The 23,878-nt window shown below is 45.5% G+C and overlaps 1 protein-coding gene across 1 annotated transcript in view; it reads left to right on the forward strand.

Annotated features, from left to right (window-relative positions):
• Positions 1–23,878, forward strand: part of CDH23 (cadherin related 23) — a 495,748-nt gene that overhangs the window by 79,104 nt on the left and 392,766 nt on the right. Inside the window, exon 3 of the mRNA XM_029911383.1 lies at positions 18,696–18,838. Coding sequence (XP_029767243.1) covers positions 18,696–18,838 — 143 coding nt within the window. The remainder of the gene's footprint in view (positions 1–18,695; positions 18,839–23,878) is intronic.

The raw sequence follows: 23,878 nt of genomic DNA on the forward strand, positions 1-23,878 counted from the left end.
CCCCAGCTAGCGGGGGGGAGGAGGGAGGAGCGGGGGGAGAGAGAGAAGGGGGCGGCCAGGGCTTCAGTGGTGTGCTGCCAGTGGCCTCAACTGCTGAGCCGCCTGCCGGGAGGGCTCCGCGCCGCGGTCGGCTGGGAGGGAAGGACGCGGGCTGCCCTGCCGGGCTTGCTGCAGGGCGCTCCACACCGCCGCCCCCTACAGGGTGGCTGGAGCGGAACAAAAAAAAAAAAAAAAAAAAAAAAAGGTGGCCGTGCCGCCCTAGGATTGTGCCAAATGCCGCCTTGTACAATCTGCCGCCCCAAGCACGAGCTTGCTCGGCTGGTGCCTGGAGCCGGCCCTGGGTATATGTATATTACAGCACATGAAAAGATGGGAGTTGCCTTACCAAGTGAGGGGTCAGTGCTAACCTGGCCAATTCAAACAGGGTAGATGTAGCCTATTCCCAACAGTTGATAAGAAGTGGTGAATATCAAGAGGGAAAATTACTTTTTGTAGTGACCCAGCCGCTCCCAGTCTTTATTCAGGCCTAATTTGGTGGTGTCAAGTTTGCAAATTAATTCTAGTTCTGAAGTTTCACATTGGAGTCTGTTTTTGAAGGTTTTTTGTTGAAGAATTGCCACTTTTAAGTCTGTTATTGAGTGTCCAGGGAGATTGAAGTGCTCTCCTACTGGTTTTTGAATGTTACAATTCTTGATTCTTGTGTCCATTTATTCTTTTGCATAGAGACTGTCCGATTTGGCCAATGTACATGGCAGAGGGGCAGTGCTGACATTGGGAAAAGGGTTTGTTAACAAACTGCTACTGCACAACCAGGAAAATGTTAAGGGTTGTTTATAAAAAGGGCTGTGATCCATTGTTCTTCATGTCCCCTGGACCTGGGCTTAATCTGCAGCAAAGGAGATTTAGGTTTGATATTAAGAAATACTTTCTAACTATAAGGGTAGCAAAACTCTGGAATAGTTTTCTAAGGGAGGTTGTGGAATCCCCATCATTGGAGGTTTTTAAAAACAGGTTAGACAAACACCTGTCAGGGATGGTCTAGGTGTACTCTGTCCTGCCTCGGAGCAGGGGCTGGACTTGCTGACTTCTCAAGGTCCCTTCCAACACAATACTTCTATGATTCCATGAAAGGGGGAGCTGACTGGGAGAGAGGACAAATAAATCCGTGCAGTAAAAAAATGGCAACTTTAGTAAGATTTTTTTTGGGGAGAAGGGGAGAGATTTTTCCATTTGCTCAGATGCCTGGACCCAGAACAGGAGATGGAATGAATAAGAAAGAATACATAATTCCTCAGTGGTATATTTTTTAAACTGAGATAGTCAGTGTAAGTAAGGAATCCAGTCTGGAAATGCTTAACATAAGTTTTGCTTATGAGAATGTCATGTGGGACTGTCAGGTTTTGTTATTAAATATATCAATATCCTTTACCTAGATTTTACCACCTGGTTTATTCAGTTGCATTTGCCTATCTATCTAGTGTATATATTGGGGTGATAGTTTTTTGTGAGCCTGCTGTGCTGATTCCATATTCCTGATACATTTTTTTGCATCTAGAAGGGCAACTCCCATTTCCCCATGTAGCTGTATCTCCTAGCACTGTGCCATTCATCTCTGTGAGCCTGACAAAAGCAGAATAAATCAATGTACAAATAGTGGGAGCATTTCTTGCTTGCTGTGTCGTTTAGCTGGAAACCAGATTTTTTCTCCCTCAGAGAATTGTTGTCCCCTTCATCCCTCATGGGCACACAGGTTGGCTGTCGTAGGATTGCCCAGTGATGCAGAAATGTTGGCATTAAATTATCTTTAGGGAAAACATCAAAGAAACATTTTTCTTAAAGGTGAGGGGAGGAAGCATTTTTTTTAAGGTGTGCTTTGGGGGGAAAGAATTACATGGATTGTGCACACATAGAAGGAAAATGGAACAGGTGAAGAATTAGGAACATTGGATTTGCCTTTAACGATTAGATCCTGCAAACTCAGTCTCCAGGGTGGAGGTGTATTAGAAGCTTCCCTGCTATAATGAACTGGGCAGCTTGTGGAATGGTGATTGCTTCTTCGCCCCTACAATGATCATCTTATGTCCGAACACTTGAGATGTATTTGTCCTGATCACAGCATGCATAACTCACACCTCAGTCCTGCAATCCGAGTCACTCAAGTGAGGGCTGCCATGCCAAGCCTGGATTGCCACTGAAGTCAATGGGGCTCTGCATCAGTACACAGGCCCTAAATGATGATGTTCATTATCCAGTCCTAAAAAAAGAAATGCAGAAAAGCCAGCACCAGTGTTTGACTTGCTGATCATCTCCAGCAGAGAATTTCGCTGACTCTGCCACCCCCTTTTAACTTTGTTTTGACAGGAAGCTTTTACTGGAGCAAGATATTTTGTAATAAAATGAAGCCCTGAGACCTGGTGCTGTATGTATTGAGTGCTCCTCGGGATTGCCCTTTGCTGGGGAGGGCCACATAGTGATATTATTATATATGTCATGTGTAAGACTCTGCAAAAAGATCTGAAGTATCTTGAACTTACATTTATGCTTATCCAGAGTACTCTAATAGCTGTTGTCTTAAAGAGCTCTCAGACAGCCCCCTTGGAAAGCAAATATGGGCAAAGGCCATGGTACAAAGAGCTGCTTCTGCCTTCTGTCCCCTCGCTCAGTGTGCTTTATGCAGTTTGGGAATGAAGTGCTGGTTCCTTCTTTCCCACCCCTCCACTTGGGAGTATTTAGTTTTATTTAGTAAAGCTTCTTTTCCATAAGCTGAAGCTTTGCTGAGTTATCTCCAGATTGTGGTGTGCCCTTGGTATAAATGACAAGAAACAGCGGTGTAAAGAAACTGTACAGAGAATGCGCTAAAATATTCAGTCGTAAGGCCAGGTGGAGTGAGACCAATGAAGGGGCCAAGGCTAGGGAAACAAAGTGCCTTTTTAAAATGAGATTTTAAAACATAAGTATTAAATGTACTTGGGGTCAGAAGACCTGACCCAAAGCCCACTGAAGTCAGTAGAGAGTCTTACACTGACTCCAATGAGCTTTGGAACAGGCTCATTGAGAGTGTTTTTTAAAACAAATAACTAAAAATCCAATCTTTGGTATTGGTTCCCAGCGTCCTCTCCCCCCAATTTCCAATACCAGTGCCCTGTCCCACCTCTTGTACCAGTTCCCAGCATCCTCCCCAGTCTCCATACCAATGCCCAATGCCCTGTCCCACCTCTTGTACCAGTTCCCAGCATCTTGGTCCTCTCTCTGGTGTATTTCTCCATATTGTACCCTCTGGTTCTTTCCTGCTTCTGAGGTTCAATGTTTTTGAAAACTCTGCTGCATTTTGAGGATCTTTATTTTTCTCAGGGAATTCATTGTCTCTTCTTTCAAATACATTATTTTTTAAAAAAGGAACGTGGTTAATGGTGATGCTAGAAAGTCCATTCCAGGCAATTGGACACAAAGCAGCACCTTTTTCTCACTCCTCTGCAGCTCTGATGCAGGTGGAGGGAGGGGAAGTTATAAAAGCATTGAGTTACCAAGCAACACCTCTCTGAAGAGAGTTCTTAGTTTCCAGGGGGAAGGGTGGGGTGCGGGGGAAACTTGGCAACCTTTGAAAGGTCATTCTGTCAAGCCCAGCGCTCTGTGGTCCGTGATAATCGGTATTTGCTGTGCTAGAAAACCCCAGATTTAGAGATGAAAGCAAGACGTTGAGATAGGAGTTTTCTACTTGAAAAACTAAAAATCCCCAGAAAAAAAAATCCCCTGAGGTCAGTCTAAGTTCAAGAATCCGAGAAGAAGAAAGTGAGAGAGAAGCAGCCATGATTGAAAGAGGGAAAGCAAAAGAAGACAAGATAAATTGTGATTATCTGGAGAAATCAAGACACTTAACTGCCCTGTCTGATTCCTGAGGGGAAACAAATGGAGCCTATAACTTTGCACTACAAAAAGATTATTTGTCCTGGTTTCCTTTGTCCTTCTGCTAAAGCAGCTGACACATGTAGACTACTCCGTGCTTCTCAATGTCCAGCACATTACTGGTGAGATGTCATGTTCCTTTTCCTCTCTAGCCCCTGAAAAGTGGGCTCTGCACCAGCTGTGCACACATGGAGCTGGGTTCAGTCCCTGCGTAGCCCATCTAAGAGGAAATACGACTCCTTGTAACGAATCAATGTTAAAATTTTCCAATGATACAGGAACCATCATCTGATGATCTCGAGCTCTTTCTTAAATATTCATGAATTATGCCTCTGTCCAGCAAGGAAATATTAATATCCCTGTATTACAGATGAGGGCAAAGAGGGGGTGCGCACCTTGCCCATAGCCAGACTGGAAGTCTGTGGCACAGTCAGCAGTAACAGCTAGGTTTCCTGAATGGCCGTCCTTTGCCTTGCCTCCCAGGATGATCCTTCCTCCTCGAAAGTAGCACTGATGACTAGTAACCGAACTGGCGGGCCTTGGGGGTTAACTAGGACTTTTTCAGACTGGATAGTGTGTATTATTTGGCATTTGAGCTCACTTACAAAGTCCCAACCTTTGCATTGCTGGTAACTTTCCTGTACAGGGCAGCCTGAGAGTGAACATAGCAGCAGGCTAGAGAAGTACCTACCAGGTATAGCAAGGGATGAGTTACAATAATTCCATAATTGAGCTAGAAAAATCCCAGGTTCAGCAGCAGCTCAGAAGGCCAAGAGCGGAGCAGGATTAGATGTTGGGATGGGTGAGAAGACTACCCAGAGTTGGTATTGTAATTGTTTTTAAATGCAGCCCCCTTCTGGAACACCCCTGGTTGCCAGGAGGGGTAGTATCCCTAATCTTGGCTCTCTGGCCCACCTTGGGATCAATGGGCCCTGGTTTCTCTGTGCCAACTCTGGGTAGTCTTTTAACCCATCCCAACATCTAAACCTGCTCTGCTCTTGGCCTTCTGAGCTGCTGCTGAACCTGGGATTTTTCTAGCTCAATTATGGAATTATTGTAACTCATCCCTTTTGCTATACCTGGTAGGTACTTCTCTAGCCTGCTGGTATGTTCACTCTCAGGCTGCCCAGTACAGGAAAGTTACCAGAACTGTCATGGGGTAGCTCAGAATGACAGAGCGGCAAAGATGGGGGCTCTACACGCCCCGGCTGAAGTATCTTAAACATGTCCCCTGGTTGGGGACCAGCAGTGGAGAGCCACAGCTAGTGCAGCTGATAAACAGCACAACAGGGGAAGTGAGAGAGGGAGAAGAAAGGGTGCCCACAGGTCCCACAGCAAGGGTGATAATATGAATTGGAAAGGTAGAAAAAAACCTGCACTAGTTCTGGATTTCGCAGTTGTGTCCTGTCTTCTCAGTGTGTGTCTTTGGACCTGTAAGCTCCTTGGAGCAGGAGTTATTGTTAGCTTTGTGCTTTCTTCAGCACTGAACACATTGTTGACACTTTAAAAAATGAGATGCTAAGTGAAAATTGTCTTTTTGTTTGCTCTTTTGTGGGCATGAACCAGAATTGCTGGGATTGGGTTTTTGTGGTTTGAGGTGTTTTCTACTTGTTCCACCAGCAATGAGAAATACTTCACATCTCTCCCTTTCTTTCAAACAGATGTGCCATTGCTCCACTGCTACATCTCATCCTCAAGTAAACTTTTTTCCTAGGAATTTTGGTAAAAAAAGACAGAGCTGAGTTATGCAGCTTTGCAAATGAACCTGGAGTTTACTTTAAAATATATTCTAAGTTTTTTCGTGGCTCATCATATATTTAAGATGGCTTGGCCTAGAAACTACAAATCTGCTTTTGTAGGTCTTGCTGGCAAGAGTCTTTTAGTACTTTTGGAAAGGCTGGTGGGAGATGAAAAAAATATAAAGACTTGTTTTTTCAGGTTAGCGAGAACAATATTTGTTGATAAATATGAAGTGAGCTCCTGACTCCAGAATATATAATACATATAATATAAAATTGTGGGGGGGGAGGGAGGACACCTGAGGGAGAATTTGTGAAGGGGCATGGAAATGAGGCCAAGGATGGCGGGGGGGAGCTTGGGGAGAAAACATGGGGGGTGGGGGGCAGAAGACTGAGGTTATATGGTGGGCATAGCATGGCGCCATGCTTCCCTAGCTCAGAATGGGAGGGAAGGAGCTCTAGGCAAGGCAGGGGGAGGGGGCACATGGATGGGGGCAGGATGGTAGTGAGGAATGATGGAGACTGCAGAAATCTTCAGGAGCATTGGTGGGGGTGGGTAGGGGAGTTAGTTTAAAGCTTTTATATGGGTAAAGGTTTTTTTCCTTCTTTGCTGTCTACCACCTCTGTATTCCACATGTCCATAGCTGTGTAACAGGCTCCTTGCCCCCTTGAAGGCCTAGAGGCCTTGGGCTAACCAACCTTGGTTACTGTGGAGTCACAGGTGAGCAGGGATCAGGTGATTTCTCCGATGAGAACAGCAGCAAGCTGGAGAAAGGGGGCTGTGATAGCCAGGATATTATCCAGACCAGTGAGGGGCTGTACCATCACCTACCCTGTAACGCCTTGCTGCTGTAGCTCCCAACCTGGAGCGCTGACCTGAGTGTCTGTGTATAACTGCAGCCTGCCAGCCATGCTCTGGTCACACTCTGGCTCTCACCTGCCTTGGTTACTACTACAAGGTGACCCCAGCACTCCCCCAGTCCTGGATTCCTCCCCCTCCCCCCCCCCCCCCCAAATGTGTGTTCTGTACTGTCCAGCCCTCTCCTGGAAAGTCCAGAGATATTAGATCTATTATCCTTCTAAGCGAACAATCCACAACAACTTGCCGCCTTAAATAGAGCTACCCAGACAATTTAACTTAAACACACTGGATTGGATTAAACAATAAAACAAGTTTATTAACAAAAAAGATGGGTTTGTAAGTGAGTATAAGCATAGGCAATAAGGTCAGAAATGGTTACAAGGGAAATAAAAAGAAAATGCTTTCTGAATCTAAAACTTGACAAACTAGACTTGATTCAAGGTAAGGTTCTTACTACATGATTCCAACAGCATTGCTGAGCAAACTCTTTAGGTCAGGATCTCTTCCAGAAAGTCCAAAGGCTGTTTCTTTTGGCGTCTTAGGTGAGGAGAGAGAGAGTGAGTGAGTGAGTGAGTGACAGGGAGAGAGATTTGGGATGTTTCCCCTCACTCTTATAGTTCATTCCCCCTTTGAAATGCAAGCTCTTGAGAGTGACTCCTAGGTAAAAATTCTTTCCAGTTGAGAGCAAGGCAGCATGAAGTCCCCCAGTGAAAGAGGGGCCATGCTGTTTTCCCTCCCTTGTTTGCTGATATGCAGATTTTCTTTATCTCCGGCCTTCCCCCTTTCCTTGCCTGAGGACTCTGTTTACAGCTGAGATGCAAACTTGAGGTGAACACATCCCTTTAAGACCTGCTTGGCCCATTTTGCCTTAATTGGTGCTATGGGAGTTTGAACATGTACCTTTCATGTTATACAGTGGGGATTTTGTAACTTTACACACATTGTTGCTACAGACATTTCATCATGATATGCATCCGAAGAAGTGGGCTGTAGCCCACGAAAGCTTATGCTCAAATAAATTTGTTAGTCTCTAAGGTGCCACAAGTACTCCTGTTCTTTCTGTGGATACAGACTAACACGGCTGCAACTCTGAAACCTGTCATCATGATATTGTTGACCAGTGAGTTATGAGTTTTCAAATGATACCTCACAAGGCATATTTTATACAAAGATTACTACAATAGTGTGTAAGGTGTGAATACAGGAGTGCTTAGTGTCATAGAGGCCCAGGGAGAGAGAACGAGAGGAAGCTGTGGCAGAGATTGCAGAAGAGCTGCAGTGAGCAGGAGGCCCTTGCAGGAGACCCTGGACCAAGAAAAAGGGTTTGGACCCTGGGAGCCAGAGCCAGAGGGCTGAAAAGGGCTGAGGGCCAGGGAGAGAAGACTTCATGGGAGTAGAAAAAGACTCCCACCAGGAGTGTCAAGGCAGGGAAGTGCTGCAATGAGCAGATTTGGGGAGAAGAGAAGCCCCTGGACTGAGTTTTGTTTGTGGTCAATAAATTAGACCTGGGATGAAGAGACGTTATTGGACAAAAACTGACTGTGAATTTTATTTAAGGAGCCCCTTAAATGGGGAAACTGAGGCAGGCTGCCTGTAGCGTGACCTCAGGACATGTGGGGCCTGCAGGAGGTGGCCAGCCAAATGGCACACTTCCACCATCACAAACAGCTGTAGAGTTATTAATGTTGGGAAGAGGGGAAACCTAATTTGGTGGGCCTCATTAGTTCTATCTGGACCAGGCTCCCCTCTTGCAGAACCACTGCTACTAATTCTCACAATTTTATCAGACTCTTGCTACTTTTGGTGTTTTTTCTTAAAGCCCAACCTTCTGGAGTCTTGGGATTATGTGAGAAGCTCAGCTTTGAAAGTAAGTTTCTAGCCCTCCTGGTTGCAGAGAGAGTTGGAAACATGACCCCTAGAGGCTCAAAATCAAAAAGTCAAATAAAAAGAACCCTAATTTTTTGTTAAACACACATGATTTGGTGGGTTCTGGCTCAAGATTTTTATATGCTTGGGGCTGGCAAGGGGCATTTATACATCAAAATAATTTAAATTCTTTGCACTCACTCAAAAAGGGAAAAGGAGAATTAACAAAAAGTTGGATTAAAAAAGAATTAAGGTTGAGTTAGTCTCATTGGAGTCTAGCTCAAACCTAGGGCCTAATATTACACTTTCTTTAGAAAAACTTCTATAACTTTTGAAAGAGCCAAATGTGAGAAGGTCTGACAGTAAGCAGTGAAGTTCCCCACCACTCTCTAATCTGTCATCCCTCATTCTTGCCACACCTGATTTACACAGCATACTGGAACTTAACACGTATTGCAAGTAATATTTGCAAAAATATATGCAGAGGTCAAAATAACAAATGACTAAGAATTTATAAAATCTCATTTTTTTATTCAAGGGATCTATTTCTAATAATCTCCTAGTCATTTGTTGTTTTGACTTTTGTGCATTTGTGTGTGTGTGTGTATATCTGTATGTATGCAGGGCCAGCGTAACCACTAGGCGAACTAGGCGGCCACCTGGCGCGCCCAGATTTGGGGGCGCCAAAAAGCGGTGCCCAAAAATTTTTTTTACACTATTGCTTAGGGGCATGTAACTGTCAGTCTCCAGCGGTCGGGCCGCGCCAGCAGCCTCTTCACCTCGGAGTCTCCCCCGCTTGCCTGGGGGCCACTTCTCCTCTCAGGCTCCCCGGCTGCTGTGGCCGCCCAGAAGGACACAGGCAAGGGGCGCCACAAATGGAGAGGATCTTGAGGGGAGCCAGGCGGCCCAAGCCCAGGGTGGCGGCAGCCTTCGCGGCAGCAGGGGCAGGCGGGGAGCGTAGCCCGCCATGGGACAGGAGAGGCCGCATTGCTGCTGTTGTTTCCCGCTTACAGCCGTTCCTTACACCGCGTGGCAGGGCCGGGGAGCCTGTATTTACCTGAAAAGTCTGCTTTATTGACTTGGAGTAGAAATTAGTCACCAGGGGATAATGGCCCTTTGGGGCAAGGGGGATTTGTCACCCTGCCTAACATGGCTGGTGATGCAATGCAAGGCTCAATTGTTTAGCTTTGCACAATAGTAAGACTTTGAATGGGACACCATCAGAGGCAATGGCAAACAATTGAAATGCCTTAAAGGTAAAAAAGAAACATTACAACAGCCGTTACCTGTTCTGACAGGCTGTTTATAATGCTACGTTTACTAGTTTTCAGAGGTTGTGGAGGGGGGTGGGGCTGGACGGGGAGGTGGCGCAAGGTGGAAGTTTTGCCTAGGGTGCAAAATATCCTTGCACCGGCCCTGTATGTATGTATATATAATTGGGAGAGTATGTGAAGTTTGGGTGAGAGGTGTGGTGGTGCTGACTGATGAAGGACTTTGGCACTGGAGAAATGGTTCTGCCCCTTAGCTGTTCATTTCCAGGCTCTCCCTTTTGAGGGTTTGTTTTTGAGGTAGAATTCTCCTATGGAAACTGACACTGTAATGCATTTTCTGTATTAAGTAGACTTTGAACCTTAACTATTTGTTAATGACGCCTTTTGTTTTCTAGTGCATTTAGAAAGATGAAGAAGGTGTGAATTTTGAATTCTCTGTATGTGTTTCTCTGTTTTGGCATAAGTTTTCGAGTAGTTGCTTCAGGTTGGGGGACTGTCTGTAAGCGAGGACTGGCCTGTTCCCCAAGGTCTGCGAGAGTGAGGGATCGTCCTTCAGGGTAGGTTGTAGATCCTTGATGATGCGCTGGAGAGGTTTTAGTCGGGGGCTGTAGGTGACAGCTAGTGGCGTTCTGTTACTTTCTTTGTTGGGCCTGTCTTGTCGTAGGTAACAGAACGGCACTAGCCATCACCTACAGCCCCCAACTAAAACCTATCCAGCGCATCATCAAGGATCTACAACCTACCCTGAATGACGATCCCTTACTCTCATGGACCTTGGGGAACAGGCCAGTCCTCGCTTACAGACGGCCCCCCAACCTGAAGCAACTACTCACCAGCAACTACACACCGCACAACAAAAACACCAACCCAGGAACCAAACCCTGCAACAAACCCCGGTGCTAACTCTGTCCACATATCTACTCAAGGGACACCATCATAAGACCTAATCACATCAGCCACACCATCAGGGGCTCGTTCACCTGCACGTCTACCAATGTAATATATGCCATCATGTGCCAGCGATGCCCCTCTGCCATGTACATTGGCCAAACCAGACAGTCTCTACGCAAAAGAATAAATGAACACAAATCTGACATCAGGAATCATAACATTCAAAAACCAGTAGGAGAACACTTCAGTCTCCCTGGTCACTCAATAACAGACCTAAAAGTGGCAATTCTTCAACAAAAAACCCTTCAAAACCAGACTCCAACATGAAGCTGCAGAACTGGAATTAATTTGCAAACTGGACACCATCAGATTAGGCCTGAATAAAGACTGGGAGTGGTTGGGTCATTACAAAACCTAAATTTCCCCAATACGAATTTCCCCCTACTGTTACTCACACCTTCTTGTCAACTGTCTGAAATGGGCCACTCTCATTACCACTTCAAAAGTTATTTTTCCCCCCTTGGTATCCTGCTGTCAATTGAATTGTCTCGTTAGACTGACCTCACACTTGGTAAGGTAACTCACATCTTTTCATGTATTTATACCTGCTCCTGTGTTTTCCACTCCATGCATCTGATGAAGTGGGTTCTAGCCCACGAAAGCTTATGCCCAAATAAATTTGATAGTCTCTAAGGTGCCACAAGGACTCCTCGTTGTTTTTGCTGATATAAACTAACACGGCTACCACTCTGAAACCTTTCTCTATTTTATTTCCCTTGAAAAAGCTCTCCCTGTTGCTTGAAGATATGCAGGCCTGGGGGCAGCCTGAGTTACGCAGGCTGGGGGGCAGTCTAGCACAACATGATGCTTTGCAGGGATCTGAGTTTGTCTTCCAGTGGCAGGGGCTAGGAATGCTGAGGAGGCAGCATGCTCGGCCCCTGCAGGGCAAGGAGTGCCTCCTGTTGATCTCCAGGGTGTCTCTGGTGGATTTCAGGACTAAGCAGAATGACAAGCTATGGAAGGAATTGTCTCCTCCCTGTGGAGCAGGGGTGATTGCTTGCAGCTGATATCTCACTCCTGAAGTTAACCAAGGCTGCAAGGGTCCAGCTCTAGCATGCATGCGGCTACAGACAAAGACTGTATGCTGCTGCCCTGTGTGCTGCTATGGTCCCTGCTGAAGTAATTGCTGAGTGGTGTGGCAAAGTTTCCTTCTGGGGGGAAGAAACAAAGCAGCCCTCCCAAGAAACCTTTGGCAGAGGATTGCAGGTTAGCTCCAGAAAATTTTTCCTAGAGATCTCTATGGAGGATTCATGGGACATCTCATTCTGGATAAACAAACTTTTCTGCAGGGCCCCCTCTGCCTAGCTGTACAAGGAAAAGAGAAGCAGATAGAAACTTCCTGTGTTGGTTATTTCACTACCTCTTGTAGCCCAGTTAAAAAAGCAGTATATGACCGGATGTGTCCCTGCAGTACTGAAGCAGAGAAATTACCAGAGATTCCCTCCCCTGCATCAGGCTCTGCAGAGCTGGGCTGCTGGGACTGACTAGACTGCTCAGGACTCACAAAGAAGTCCTGGTTTGCCATGCCATTGGATCTCCCTGTTGCCTATCTACCATCCTCCTCTGCCTGCACTTCCTTGTCCAGCACAGCATCCAGTGGGTTCACTCCAGTGGCCAGCAACTCGAGCCCCTCCAAAGTATCCAGGGGGCTCTTGGCAGTAGAAGTGGGGTTGCCTCTGAGGATGGCGTGTAGTTCCTTGTAGAAGCAGCACGTCTGTGCTCCGCACCAGAGCATCTATTTGCCTCTCTGCCTCAGCCCCTTGATTTTCACATGGCACTGCTGGGTGTCCCTGTCATAGCCCTTCTCCACCATGCCTCAAGCGATCTGGCCATAGATCTCAAAGTTCCTGCGGTTGGAGTGGAGCTGTGACTGCACGGCCTCCCCTCCCCACAAACCGAGGAGATCCACCATCTCCCATGTGCTCCAGGCAGGAGCGTGTTTGCTGTGTGGAACTGGCATGGTCAGCTGGGAAGTTGCTCTCCACGCTGAGCAAACAGGAAAAGCAATTTTAAAACTTCCTGGGGCTTTAAAGGGGGAGGGGCATTCACCTGTGTACCTGACTGCAGGGTAGCAGAATTCAAAGTGGTGACCAGAGTGGTCACGGTGGGCATTGTGGGACACCTCCTGGAAGCCACTTAGGGCGATGTAAGCAATGCAGTGTCTACATTGACACTAACTACGGCGCAAAAAGCTCTATGCCTTTCGTCCAGGTGGTTTTATTAGGTTGGGGTAGCAGGTGAGTTAAAGCGGCGGAAGGAGCATTGCAGTGTGTACACCTCCATAGTTAGGCCAGCATAAGCTGCCTTACACCAACTTTGTAATGTAGACAGGCCCTAAGACTTACCAATGTGTTTAGATTTGTACCAGGAATAGGTAGGAATGGCCTTGCTGTAATACCAAGGAATTTTTGCCCCTCGCACTGTGCTACTGGCCAGCTGTGCACTGTTATCAGAATGATTAAAAACTGGCTGTCACTTGTGCTACCTTTCTTTCATATTTGAAAGATAGGTCCAACTCTTGTAGGTGCTCCTATTGGCTCTGATTATCCTTTAGATACTCACCCACTAATGCCATTGGCGTCACTGGCAGTTGCAAGCAAACAAGCTTCTGAGGGGGTAGTCAGGCCCATTAGCTATACTCTGATCCATAAGAATATTACTGCAGTGTTCTCTCCTTTTCTGCCTTCCTTGTCTTTATTTGCCTTAATATCACTCTATGCATATGCCTTCCTGACTTCCACTCTAGAAACCAAGTTTCACCCCTCCTTTGCATCAAAATCCAGCTCTCCTGAGTGGCAATACAGTGTGCCAGTGGAGGTGAGCCAGAGAGTACCAGACTCATATAGGATCAGGTACCTGCTTTATACAGTATTGTAAATAGATGTACAGTTTAGGGGAGAAGCAACCTCTAAAACCCCACTAGGAAGCAGAGATCTTTCTGCAATGCCTTATGCAAGGGAGAGAGTTTCCCATGCAGGCAAGAATTAGCAAACTCAGCACGTTGGGCACAGGCGGTGCTTGGAGCGTCAGCCTCCACTGAGGTGTGACCTTCCTGACCTTTCTTCCTATGAATGTGAGGGGGAATCTAAGCTCCCATTTGCGTGCACAACCCCCACTCTGCTTTCCCTTGGCTGAGAAATGGCCTCTGGCAATATAGGGGGCTTTATGTATGTCACATGGTCTAACCGAGGCCTGGCATTCCTCAGGGCTTCCCTGACTTTGATACAGAAACATACTGTGCATTTTGATCCATTTCATTCCTGCTCCTGATGTTTTTGCCTTCTCTTTACCAAGCATCTGCGGAGGTTTTCTCTCTTGCAGTGATGAAATCAAAGTCATAGCTGTCTTCCTCTTGCTTCCACTCTTTTTTGTAAGACTGCTTTATACAAAGCATACCAAACTTTTTTTTTTATTCCTAGTTTAGCATCTTGCCTCGAATGCATGAGGAAAAAGGTTTGCAACCCTCCAGCCACACACGAGTACAACTCATATGGATGGCAAAACCATGCACACTTATACTAATATGTGCATTGCACACACAACCTTCTATCACACATCTCCGCCCTCAAAGGCAGATATGTACAGACTTTCATAAATGTCACATTCATGGAGCAAGCGTAAACTCATATATGCCTGGTGCATGTATAACATCTATGACTCTCGGCATGTTGCCTGCACGCACAGAGATATCAATATTACTTGACCATAGAGCAGATGCTGGACATTTTTGTTTTTAAGCTGAGGTAGGGTTTTGGCAGGGGGACAGAGGGTAGAGTATTTTTTTTTTAATAGTATAAATGAGAAATGAACTCCGTTGCATTCCGTGGAATTACTCTTGTGTACATTTAGTGCAAATAAGGGCTGAATCAGGCCTATTCTCTTTAATCGGTTTTTAAATGTAGGGCATGGGGTTGCACAGGTATAACTCAAGGCAGGATTAGGCCATGTTGTTTGTATTGTACAATATCAACAACATCGATAGGCAAAGTTCTGAGCTGCCTAATGGCAACTATTCCTAGAAAGTGAGTTGTTTGATGATTACAGACACAGCCATAAAGGGAATCTAGTGAATGAAACTGTAAATTATGTGGAGTGTTTGTTAGCATTTTTGGATAATGCCTCACCAAAGCAACATGATGAGCCTTTCACTGCACAAGATCTGGGTTATGTGTTGTAGGGGGGAAAATAAAGTCCTGGGTCTAATTCTTTCTTGTCCACATCACAAAACTGCTGCATGATTTGGTCTGACTCCCAGTTCAGAAGGTGACCAAGTGTGGAACAGCAGACCGTACTGAAGGATGGGACAGAGATGCAATGCAGAAGCTCAGGTAGTGCTAACATCTGGCTCTAACCACGACTAATTGTCTCTCACGTTGGGCACTAGAATTCCCTCACACCACCCAAATCTCCCCTCTATTCAACGAAAACACCCCTGTTACTCTGCTACTCGCTAACAAACACAATTATGTTATTACCAATGTACCTGAGGAGAAGGAAAGAGCCTAAATGTTCCAGTGCTAATATTTCTGATCCTATTTGTCTACACTGTTTCCTGACTCTAGCACTTCCTGTGGGTGGTGCTGTTGACTAGGTGTGACATTGCCCAGGGTACAAGGTGGACTGCTGTGTCCTGTTAGGGGCTTTCCCTTCGCCTCTGCCCTGGTTCTTATCATGCAGACAGAACGCAGAAGACCAGAAGTCCAAAGTGCAGGCAATGCGATGTTTATTGGGGTTAATCAAGCAAGCATATTCATAGCTCCGCACACCAGTAGAGCCTTTTTCCCAGTGTCCCAGTTTCCCTTTCCTTAGCAGGCATAATTATACCTGTAGTGCATGCCGTTGGTCCCACCCCTTACAACTTATAGTCATATTCCATTTTGGAAGGTCTGGGGGCTTCGGTACTACCTCTTTTATACCTTATGGGAGGGACAGGGAGTGAGGTTGTGTACTGGCCAAGGCCAGGCTTTTCTTTGGCTTGTAGTGTTTCTTATACCTTCCCCCTCCATGCCCCTTGCCCTTACCAACTGGTTGCTTGACGTTGTCTTGAAATAAGAGTCAAGGCAGTCTTCAAGTGTACACTCGTATATTATATTCCCACCATACCCAACAACACTTTAACTCTCTTCCTTATCTCCTTTCATTGTACTAAAAGCCCCATATGGTTGTGGGAAATGCAACACAGAGTCTTTGTTCTTTGTTCACACATATTAGTAAGGACATAGGAGTATCAAAAATCAAACCCAAAATTCTATCTCAGGCTAACAAACATGCCTGTATGCTAACATGTCCCTTCAGCTCTCAAGCCTGTGATGCCTTTTACACGGCTTTTCTGGTAAACAGCAACCCCTCCGGGCTTTGCTCATTCACAGCCACTAGCATGTAAAATCACTCCCAGCTGAATACATGAATGCTATGCCCAGCCATCCCATAGCTACATCCAGGGCACCACCCGCATATCCCCAATCCCAGCCTTACTCCCCAGAAATGTGCGTCTTGTACTACTTACTTGCCCCCTGGACAGTACAAGCTCATGGAATGACAAACTCTCTAACACTGGTAATGATTATGCATCAGCCGTGTTTATCAAGTAGAGGTTCCCCACACACTTTAATCGAAACGCACATTGGTTAAGATAAAACAATAAGAGAGATTTTATCTTTCCATAGTTGTTAAATGTAAGTGATTACAAGGTGATAAGGCATAAAACTCAGAATTGGTTATAAAAGAAGTAAAAAGATAAAAACATGAGCTAGTCCCTAACTTTACCAAGCCTAATAGGTTTAAAAACAAAAATAGGAGTTTTTCTCACCAAAAGCTTACAACTTTCTTTATTAGCTGGAAAACCTCCAGGCCAGGACCACTCCCCCAGTTCAATGATTCTGCTTCTGTCTTTTAAGTGATCTATCTGCCACGAGTAGAGATGGAGGGGAAGAGGTGAGGTGGAAGTCACTGTCTTTCATTCTTATATCCCACTCCCTTCTTTGAGGATTACCCCCCACTGGGGTACAGACAAACAGTCTCCGGTGTATGTGAGGGTTGAAGCATTTCTGCGAGGAAATGTAAAGATTTTGTTTATCCCCCACCCTGTCGGGTGAATGGCCAATTAAACAGGTAATGGCCCTTTAGCACCTTGCTGGCGTGCTAGGGTGTCTTTGTCTCTGAGAAATTGGTTTGTGCGTATTACCCAGAACTATAACATATTTCACTAACAATCATACAGTAAAATCTCATAGCTTTACACACAGTGTTGTTATACACATCTTAACAGGTCAGTGATGTTCAGCAGATTATGAGTTTTCAAATGATATCTCACAAGGCATACTTTGTACAAAATATATCATAACCTTATAAAATAATAAATAATAAAATAATATAATAAAAGTAGTGAACATGGGGTACAGGGTGTCACCGTAGGATATATACTTGATGGATGAGGAGAAATGCAGGAAGAGCCTATGTTCCCAACATCCTATGTATCTAACACCAGCAGGAAGTTAACAGCAACTCCAGGCAGTTAGACCATTTAAAATCTTAAATATAATATTAAAAGTCCATCTTCAATTAATGTACTCAGGAAAGGTCACTTGCCATTACATGCACAAAGAGAGGTGTGAGCGGAGGCTCTGAATACTATGCTAAGCTATTCAAGATGCTGAAAAGAATGGCTTCTGGCAGTGGATAATTGCTGAAAAATGGATAAAAGTAATAAAAATTGCAGGTTTGGTGACAACTGATGATGGCCGTGTCCTAACTCCCTTCACATTACTGAGGTATTTGGGCTCTAAATCCTCTAGTAAGATCTGCTCTCATTATGAACATTCCAACAGATGTTTGCATTTATCCTTCTCTAGCCTCCTGTATAAAATCAATGTACTGTACGCTCATGCCTCAGTGACTAGCGAAGCACCTGAGTAGTGGTTGTGTGTGCACCCCTTGTTTTGTGGTGGTGGTCTTAGCGTGGGATTGTTAATGTGTTAACTGTTCTTGTGCTGCCTTCCTTGCAGCCTGTGGCATGGAGGGAGGGACGGAGGGATGGAAGGAGGAGGTGTGTCAGGTGTGGGAGGAATTGTCTCCCTACCATTGAGTGTTAGAGATGCTGGAGTGCTTTGAGCTGTGGGGCAGCCTATGTAAGGCTATTGTAAATTAGAATAGCCCCCAAGGCTGCTGTAATTTGTTGTGGGGGCCACTCTATGTGCTCAGGCAACCCAGAATCTGAGTGGCACATAAGTGGTTTAAAGCCATTTTTGCTGCCTATCCTCCTGGGCTCCACGTTCAGTTTCTTGGGTACTAATTCTGTCTCAAGCATAGTGAAAATTAGTCTGATATCCCCATAATCCCTAGTGGGTGTCTGTCCACAAAAAACACCCTGAAATTTGGTACAATTTAGTGTTATTGGCAGTCTCTGCTCAAGGCCCAGAAATGCAGCGAGAGCATGTTGCCAGTGAAGACCGAGAGAGACATTGGCAGATGGGTGAAATGGGGCTCTAGGATTGAAATGAGAGTGGATGCACTGGCAGAACTGAGTGAAGGAAGCACGCATAGTAGCTGTTCAGTTGTCCGCGTCTAGCGATTATTATTGTTCCTATTACTTCCATAAGCACTAAAACTCAGTAGCAACAACTTAAACAACATGAAAGTAAAGTGCCTGACAGCTCTGAGGATGGATGTTGTTGGCAGATTTTTACCAAAAAAGATGCCTGGATTATCTCTGTTTCTAGTGATTGGCACAGCTGGATGCTGCCACTTTTACTGAACTAATTCGACTTTCCCATATGCAACAATTCCTTCCCTACAAGGGGTGCAGCTGTAGGAAATGTGGACTCAGCATGGCAGTGGTAGCTCTGCTGAAGAGAGCAGTAAAGCCATCCTCAATTCCACCCTTGCTACTTAGAGCATGGATTGTTTGTTAGTCATTGCAGCATACTTAAATATCTTTTGAGGGTAAATTTTTGAAGTGAGCAGAGATGGGGCCGCAACACAGACTTTCTAAAAACGAACAATGCCATTCGGCAATAAGAAGCTGATTAGTTCCATGAGTCTGACATTTCCCCCCTTTCTTCCTCTCATCCACTCATCCTTTTTTTCTCGCTTATGTTGTTCTAGGCTCATCAGTGACCCAGTTGCTTGCCCGGGACCTAGACAACGACCGTCTTGTGTTTGGTGTGGTCGGGGAGGAGGCCAGCAGGTTCTTTGCAGTGGAAAGCGTGACTGGAGTTGTATGGCTCAGGCAGCCCTTGGACAGAGAGGTAATGTCATTTGCTGCTAGAAGACAAGCTGCTACACCTTGATGTGTTTTTTGTCAGAAATATTCCCTATTGAAGGCACCTGGTAACTGGAGGGCAGGGGCAAATGGAGAGGATCTTGACCAAACATCAGAATGGAAATTATTGCTCATCTTTCTGTCTGCCTCTTGTTTGGGGTGATTAGGAGCCTTCTCAAAGCCCTACCTGTGAAGAGTGAGCGCTCCTTGTGTGGTAACTTTTTGAGGTTTAGGCATTCATTTAAAAAAAAAAAAATCAATCGAAATTTTCCAGAGACAGCCGACACTGTATGTGATGAAAATTCATTTAACTGAAAGTCCAATTTTCTGTTGGAAAAACTTTCAATGCACAATTTTTGTCCGGCCCTAAATGAGCCTTTCCATAGCAAGGTGGGCACGCATCCCCTTCTGATACTCTGAACCCTTGATCCAGACCTCATGGTAGTGTTAGGAGCTATGTTGATACCCAGTTCTGCAAATGTGTGTCTGGACTGGGCTGTGGTTTATATACCAGCATGGAGCCAATCAGTGGGCAGTGGAAAACGATCCCACACTCTCTCAGACCTTGGGAGGCAGGCCAGTGCTCACCCACAGACAACCTGCCAACCTTAAGCATATTCTCACCAGCAACCACACACCGCACCATAACAACTGTACCTCAGGAACCAATCCATGCAACAAACCTCGATGCCAACTCTGCCCACATATCTACACCAACAACACCATCACAGGACCTAACCAGATCAGCTACAACATCACCGGTTCATTCACCTGCACGTCCACCAATGTTATATATGCCATTATGTGCCAACAATGCCCCTCTGCTATGTACATTGGCCAAACTGGACAGTCCCTACGTAAAAGAATAAATGGACACAAATTGGACATGAGGAATGGTAACATACAAAAGCCAATAGGTGAACACTTCAATCTCCCTGGACATTCTATAACAGATTTAAAAGTAACTATTCTTGAACAAAAAAACTTCAGAAACAGACTTCAAAGAGAAACAGCAGAACTAAAATTCATTTGCAAATTTAACACCATTAATTTGGGCTTGAATAGGGACTGGGGGTGGCTGGCTCATTACAAAAGCAGCTTTGCCTTTCCTGGAATTGACACCTCCTCATCAATTACTGGGAGTGGACTACATCCACCCTGATCAAATTGGCCCTGTCAACACTGGTTCTCCACTTGTGAGGTACTCCCTTCTCTTCATGTGTCATTATATAATGCCTGCATCTGTAACTTTCACTCCATGCATCTGAAGAAGTGAGGTTTTTTACCCACGAAAGCTTATGCCCAAATAAATGTTAGTCTTTAAGGTGCCACCGGACTCCTTGTTGTTTTTAAGTTGATCTGCTGGCATATCAGGAAAGATTCCAGGAACTGGTGGACCAATTTCCAGAAGGGTCAACTGGTGTGGAGATGCTTGGTGGGGAGCCACACCTTCTGGCCTAATGCAAATGTTGGAGCTTCTTGTCACTGATCCGCATGCCTCTTGAAAGCCTTCTTTGCCTCTTCTAGATGGTTCCTGAGCTCCTCCTGAATGACGTGGATCTTTTGGACCCATTGATGGCTGCTGGATTCAGGGAGGCTGCTGGTAGTCCCTGGTGAAAATGGGGGTGGAACCTGTAATTAGCCAACAGGGGGCTCCGACCTGTAGAGGCATGGTCAGTGTTATATGAAAACTCTGCGTACGGCAGGAGTCTCGAGGTGCTGAGGGGTTTGGTCCAGGGCATCTTGGTATGTGCACAGGAGTCTATTATAAGCTTGGACTTTGGCCTGCATGTGAGGCCATCATTAAAAACAGGCAACCATGAGGGAAATATTAAGGTAGCCAAAGTGACCTGCCAATGGAGCATCATGGCACAGCCATAGCACCTCCAGTTAGGGATGTCCCGGGGGGGGGACATATATGCACTTGTTGAAGTATGTTCTCCTATCCCGCACGGAACAATGCATCTTAGCTCCTAATGGCATAGACTGTGTTCCTTGGGCAAGCAGGGTCGTCTTTTGAGGCAGACTGGATGAGGGAGAGTACGTCTTGCTGAATTGTGACTTTGACAAAATTACTCTGTTTGAGGAGGTTGGGAGGTTGAGAACTAGGTTCCTTGTTTTCCAAGTAGTCGTCGGCGGCAATCCCTTGAGGTCGAAGATGATCTCTTTCACAGGTTTTATTTTTCATGGGTCCTTTGGTGACTGAGGAGTCCAGTTCTTGAGCCACAGGCTCATTGGCAGACATTGAAGGTGGTGCTGGAAAACAGGGTCAGGCCACGATTGTTGTGTGACAGTTGTCTTTCCTCTCTTTTCTGGCATTTTTCTGCAACCAAGTCAAGGTGATTTTCCTCAAAAGTGGATATTCCCTCTCTGACAAGTCTTCACCAGTTATTCCTATCCTGGTCTGCTGTCTCCCAGTGTGTTGTGTCGATGCCACATCTCTTGATCTTTATCTTGAGGGTGTCTTTAAAGCGTTTCTTTTGGCCTCCCCATTTCCTTTCTGCTTTGGTGAGTTGGGCATACAGCAGTTGTTTTGGTAAGGGTACATCAGGCATGTGCACACAGTGCCCGCTCCACCTCTGCTGGTGCTGTATAATCAGGTCCTCAACACTGAAGATGTTGGCCTCTGTGAGAACACAGACATTGCCTGATCCCTCTTGCAGAGGAAGTACTTCCAGAGTCCCAGTGTGGCGACAGACCATCACGAGGCACAACCGACATGATTTTTGTAGCCAGGCAGATCCAGGAAAAATGTCAAGAACACCAACAGGAGCCGTATATGGCCTTTGTCGATCTGACCAAAACCTTCGATTCTGTCAGCCAGGAGGCTCTGGGGAAAATCATGTCAAAGTTTGGCTGCCCAAGCAAATTTATCACCATTGTAAGACTCTTCCATGACCAGATTACTGAATCCATCCTGTGCAGTGGCTCTACCTCTGAGCCTTTTGTCATACGAACTGGGGTAAAACAAGGTTGTGTACTGGCACCCACACTTTTCTCCATTTTCTTAGCAGCTATGAAAACACTAACCCAAGACCATCTACCGCAGGGCATTGGCGTCCAATATTGGATTGACGGCAACCTCTTCAACCTTTCTTGTCTCCGTGCCAGAACTAAAGTAATATTGGCAACAATAACTGAACTCCCGTTCGCAGATGATTGTGCTGTAGTTGCACGCTCAAAGGAGGATCTTCAAACAGCCCTTAATTGCTTCTTTGAAGCTTACAACAGCCTAGGGCTAACTCTGAACATCAGCAAAACAAAAGTTCTCCACCAGCCGGTCAATCATCAGACCCAGCAAGGAAGATCTACATTGACAAAGAAGAACTGGAAAATGTAGACTACTTTGCCTATTTGGGCAGCCATCTCCCACAGAGGGCAGACATAGATGTTGAGATTCAGCACAGAATTTGCTGTGCCAGCCTTGCCTTTGGCAGACTGCCTTGCTGGGTGTTCAACCAATCACAACATCAGAACACATACTAGACTTTTAGTTTATAAACCGGTGGTAATCACAACTCTTCTCTATGGCTGTGAGACTTCGATGACTTACAGAAAACACCTGAAAAACCTGGAACACCAGCACTTTCTTTGGAAGATCCTCAACATAAAGTGGGAGGATCACCACACTAATGTCAGTTTCCAAATAGTATTCCTCCTTTCGTAATAGTGTTAGCTTTCCCATTTCAGTTTCCCAGGCAGTAGGTAGTTGTAAACTTGAATTGAGAGAACAACAAGGCTCATTTTAACTGCCTATGGTTCAAAGCATGGGCCTTGTGAAGGTACACAAGATGCTTGTGCTTTGTAAAAACCTGTACTGGGTGCTGAGCTCCCTCAAGGTGATGACTCCATACTTCAAATACGTTTTTTCTCCTAATCCAGTATTTCATAGTCCATCTCTGTGGGGGTGAGTTTTAGAGAGTAGAATGCACAAGAGTACAGAACTGACTGTGGTCCAAATCGCTGTGAGAGTGCTGCCCCAAGATCTACGTTGGATGCGTCTGCTTCCACTGTAAAAGGGCACATTGGGTCAGGGTGTGCCAGAATCAGGGCTATGGTGAAGGTGGTCTTGAACTGGTCCAAAAGCAAACTGGGCTTTAGGCAGTCACATGAATTGAATGGCTCTAGTAAGGAGGAAAGTCAGTGGGGCTATTTATTTAGAGAAGTTGGCGATGAATTGCCTAGAAAAATTCATAAGGCCCAGGAAGCACTGAAATCCTTGGAAGGTCCATCTCTGCTGTCCAGTTGTGGATGGCTTTCACCTTCTTCAGGTCCATTTGAATGCCTTCCGGGGAGATGATGTTGCATAGAAATTCAATGGTGGTCTGGTCGAAGGTGGACTTCTGTAGTTTGGCTTACAAACGATGCTTCCATAGTCTCTCCAGGACAGACCAGACATGATGTCAGTGCTGCTCAAGGTTCTCAGAAAACACCATCAAGGTAGATGATCACATACTGGTCCAGGATGTCCCTGAACACATCACTTAGGAAATGTGGAAATGTTGCAGGGTGGGGTATTGGTTAATCCAAATGGCATTACTAAGTATTCAAAGTGCCCATATTGGATATGAAAAGTGGTTTTCCATTCATCCCTAGGTCTTATTCACAGTAGATTGTATATCCCTCAAATATCTAGTTTAGTGAAGATCCTGGTAGTCTTCAGGTGGTCCAACAATTCTGGGATGAGGAGCAGGAAGTACTGGTTTCGAATAGCCACCTGTGTCACCTTTTTTTTTTTTTTTTGCATAAAGGGGACTGGTGTCCCCACTGGAGAGGTGGATCTCTGAATGAAGCCCCTGAAAAGATTTTCCTGGTTATACGCGCATGGTGCTTCTAGCTCTGATTTAAACATGGTGTATATCCGTCCATAGTATCAGAGGGGTAGCCGTGTTAGTCTGGATCTGTAAAAAGCAAGAGAGAGTCCTGTGGCACCTTTAAGACTAACAGATGTATTGGAGCATAAGCTTTCGTGGGTGAATGCCCACTTCGTCGGATGCATGTAATGGAAATTTCCAGGGGCAGGTAT

This window comes from Terrapene carolina, unplaced genomic scaffold, assembly GCF_002925995.2.
Source record: "Terrapene carolina triunguis isolate 2854851 unplaced genomic scaffold, T_m_triunguis-2.0 Scaffold95, whole genome shotgun sequence".
Lineage (NCBI taxonomy): Eukaryota > Metazoa > Chordata > Testudines > Emydidae > Terrapene > Terrapene triunguis.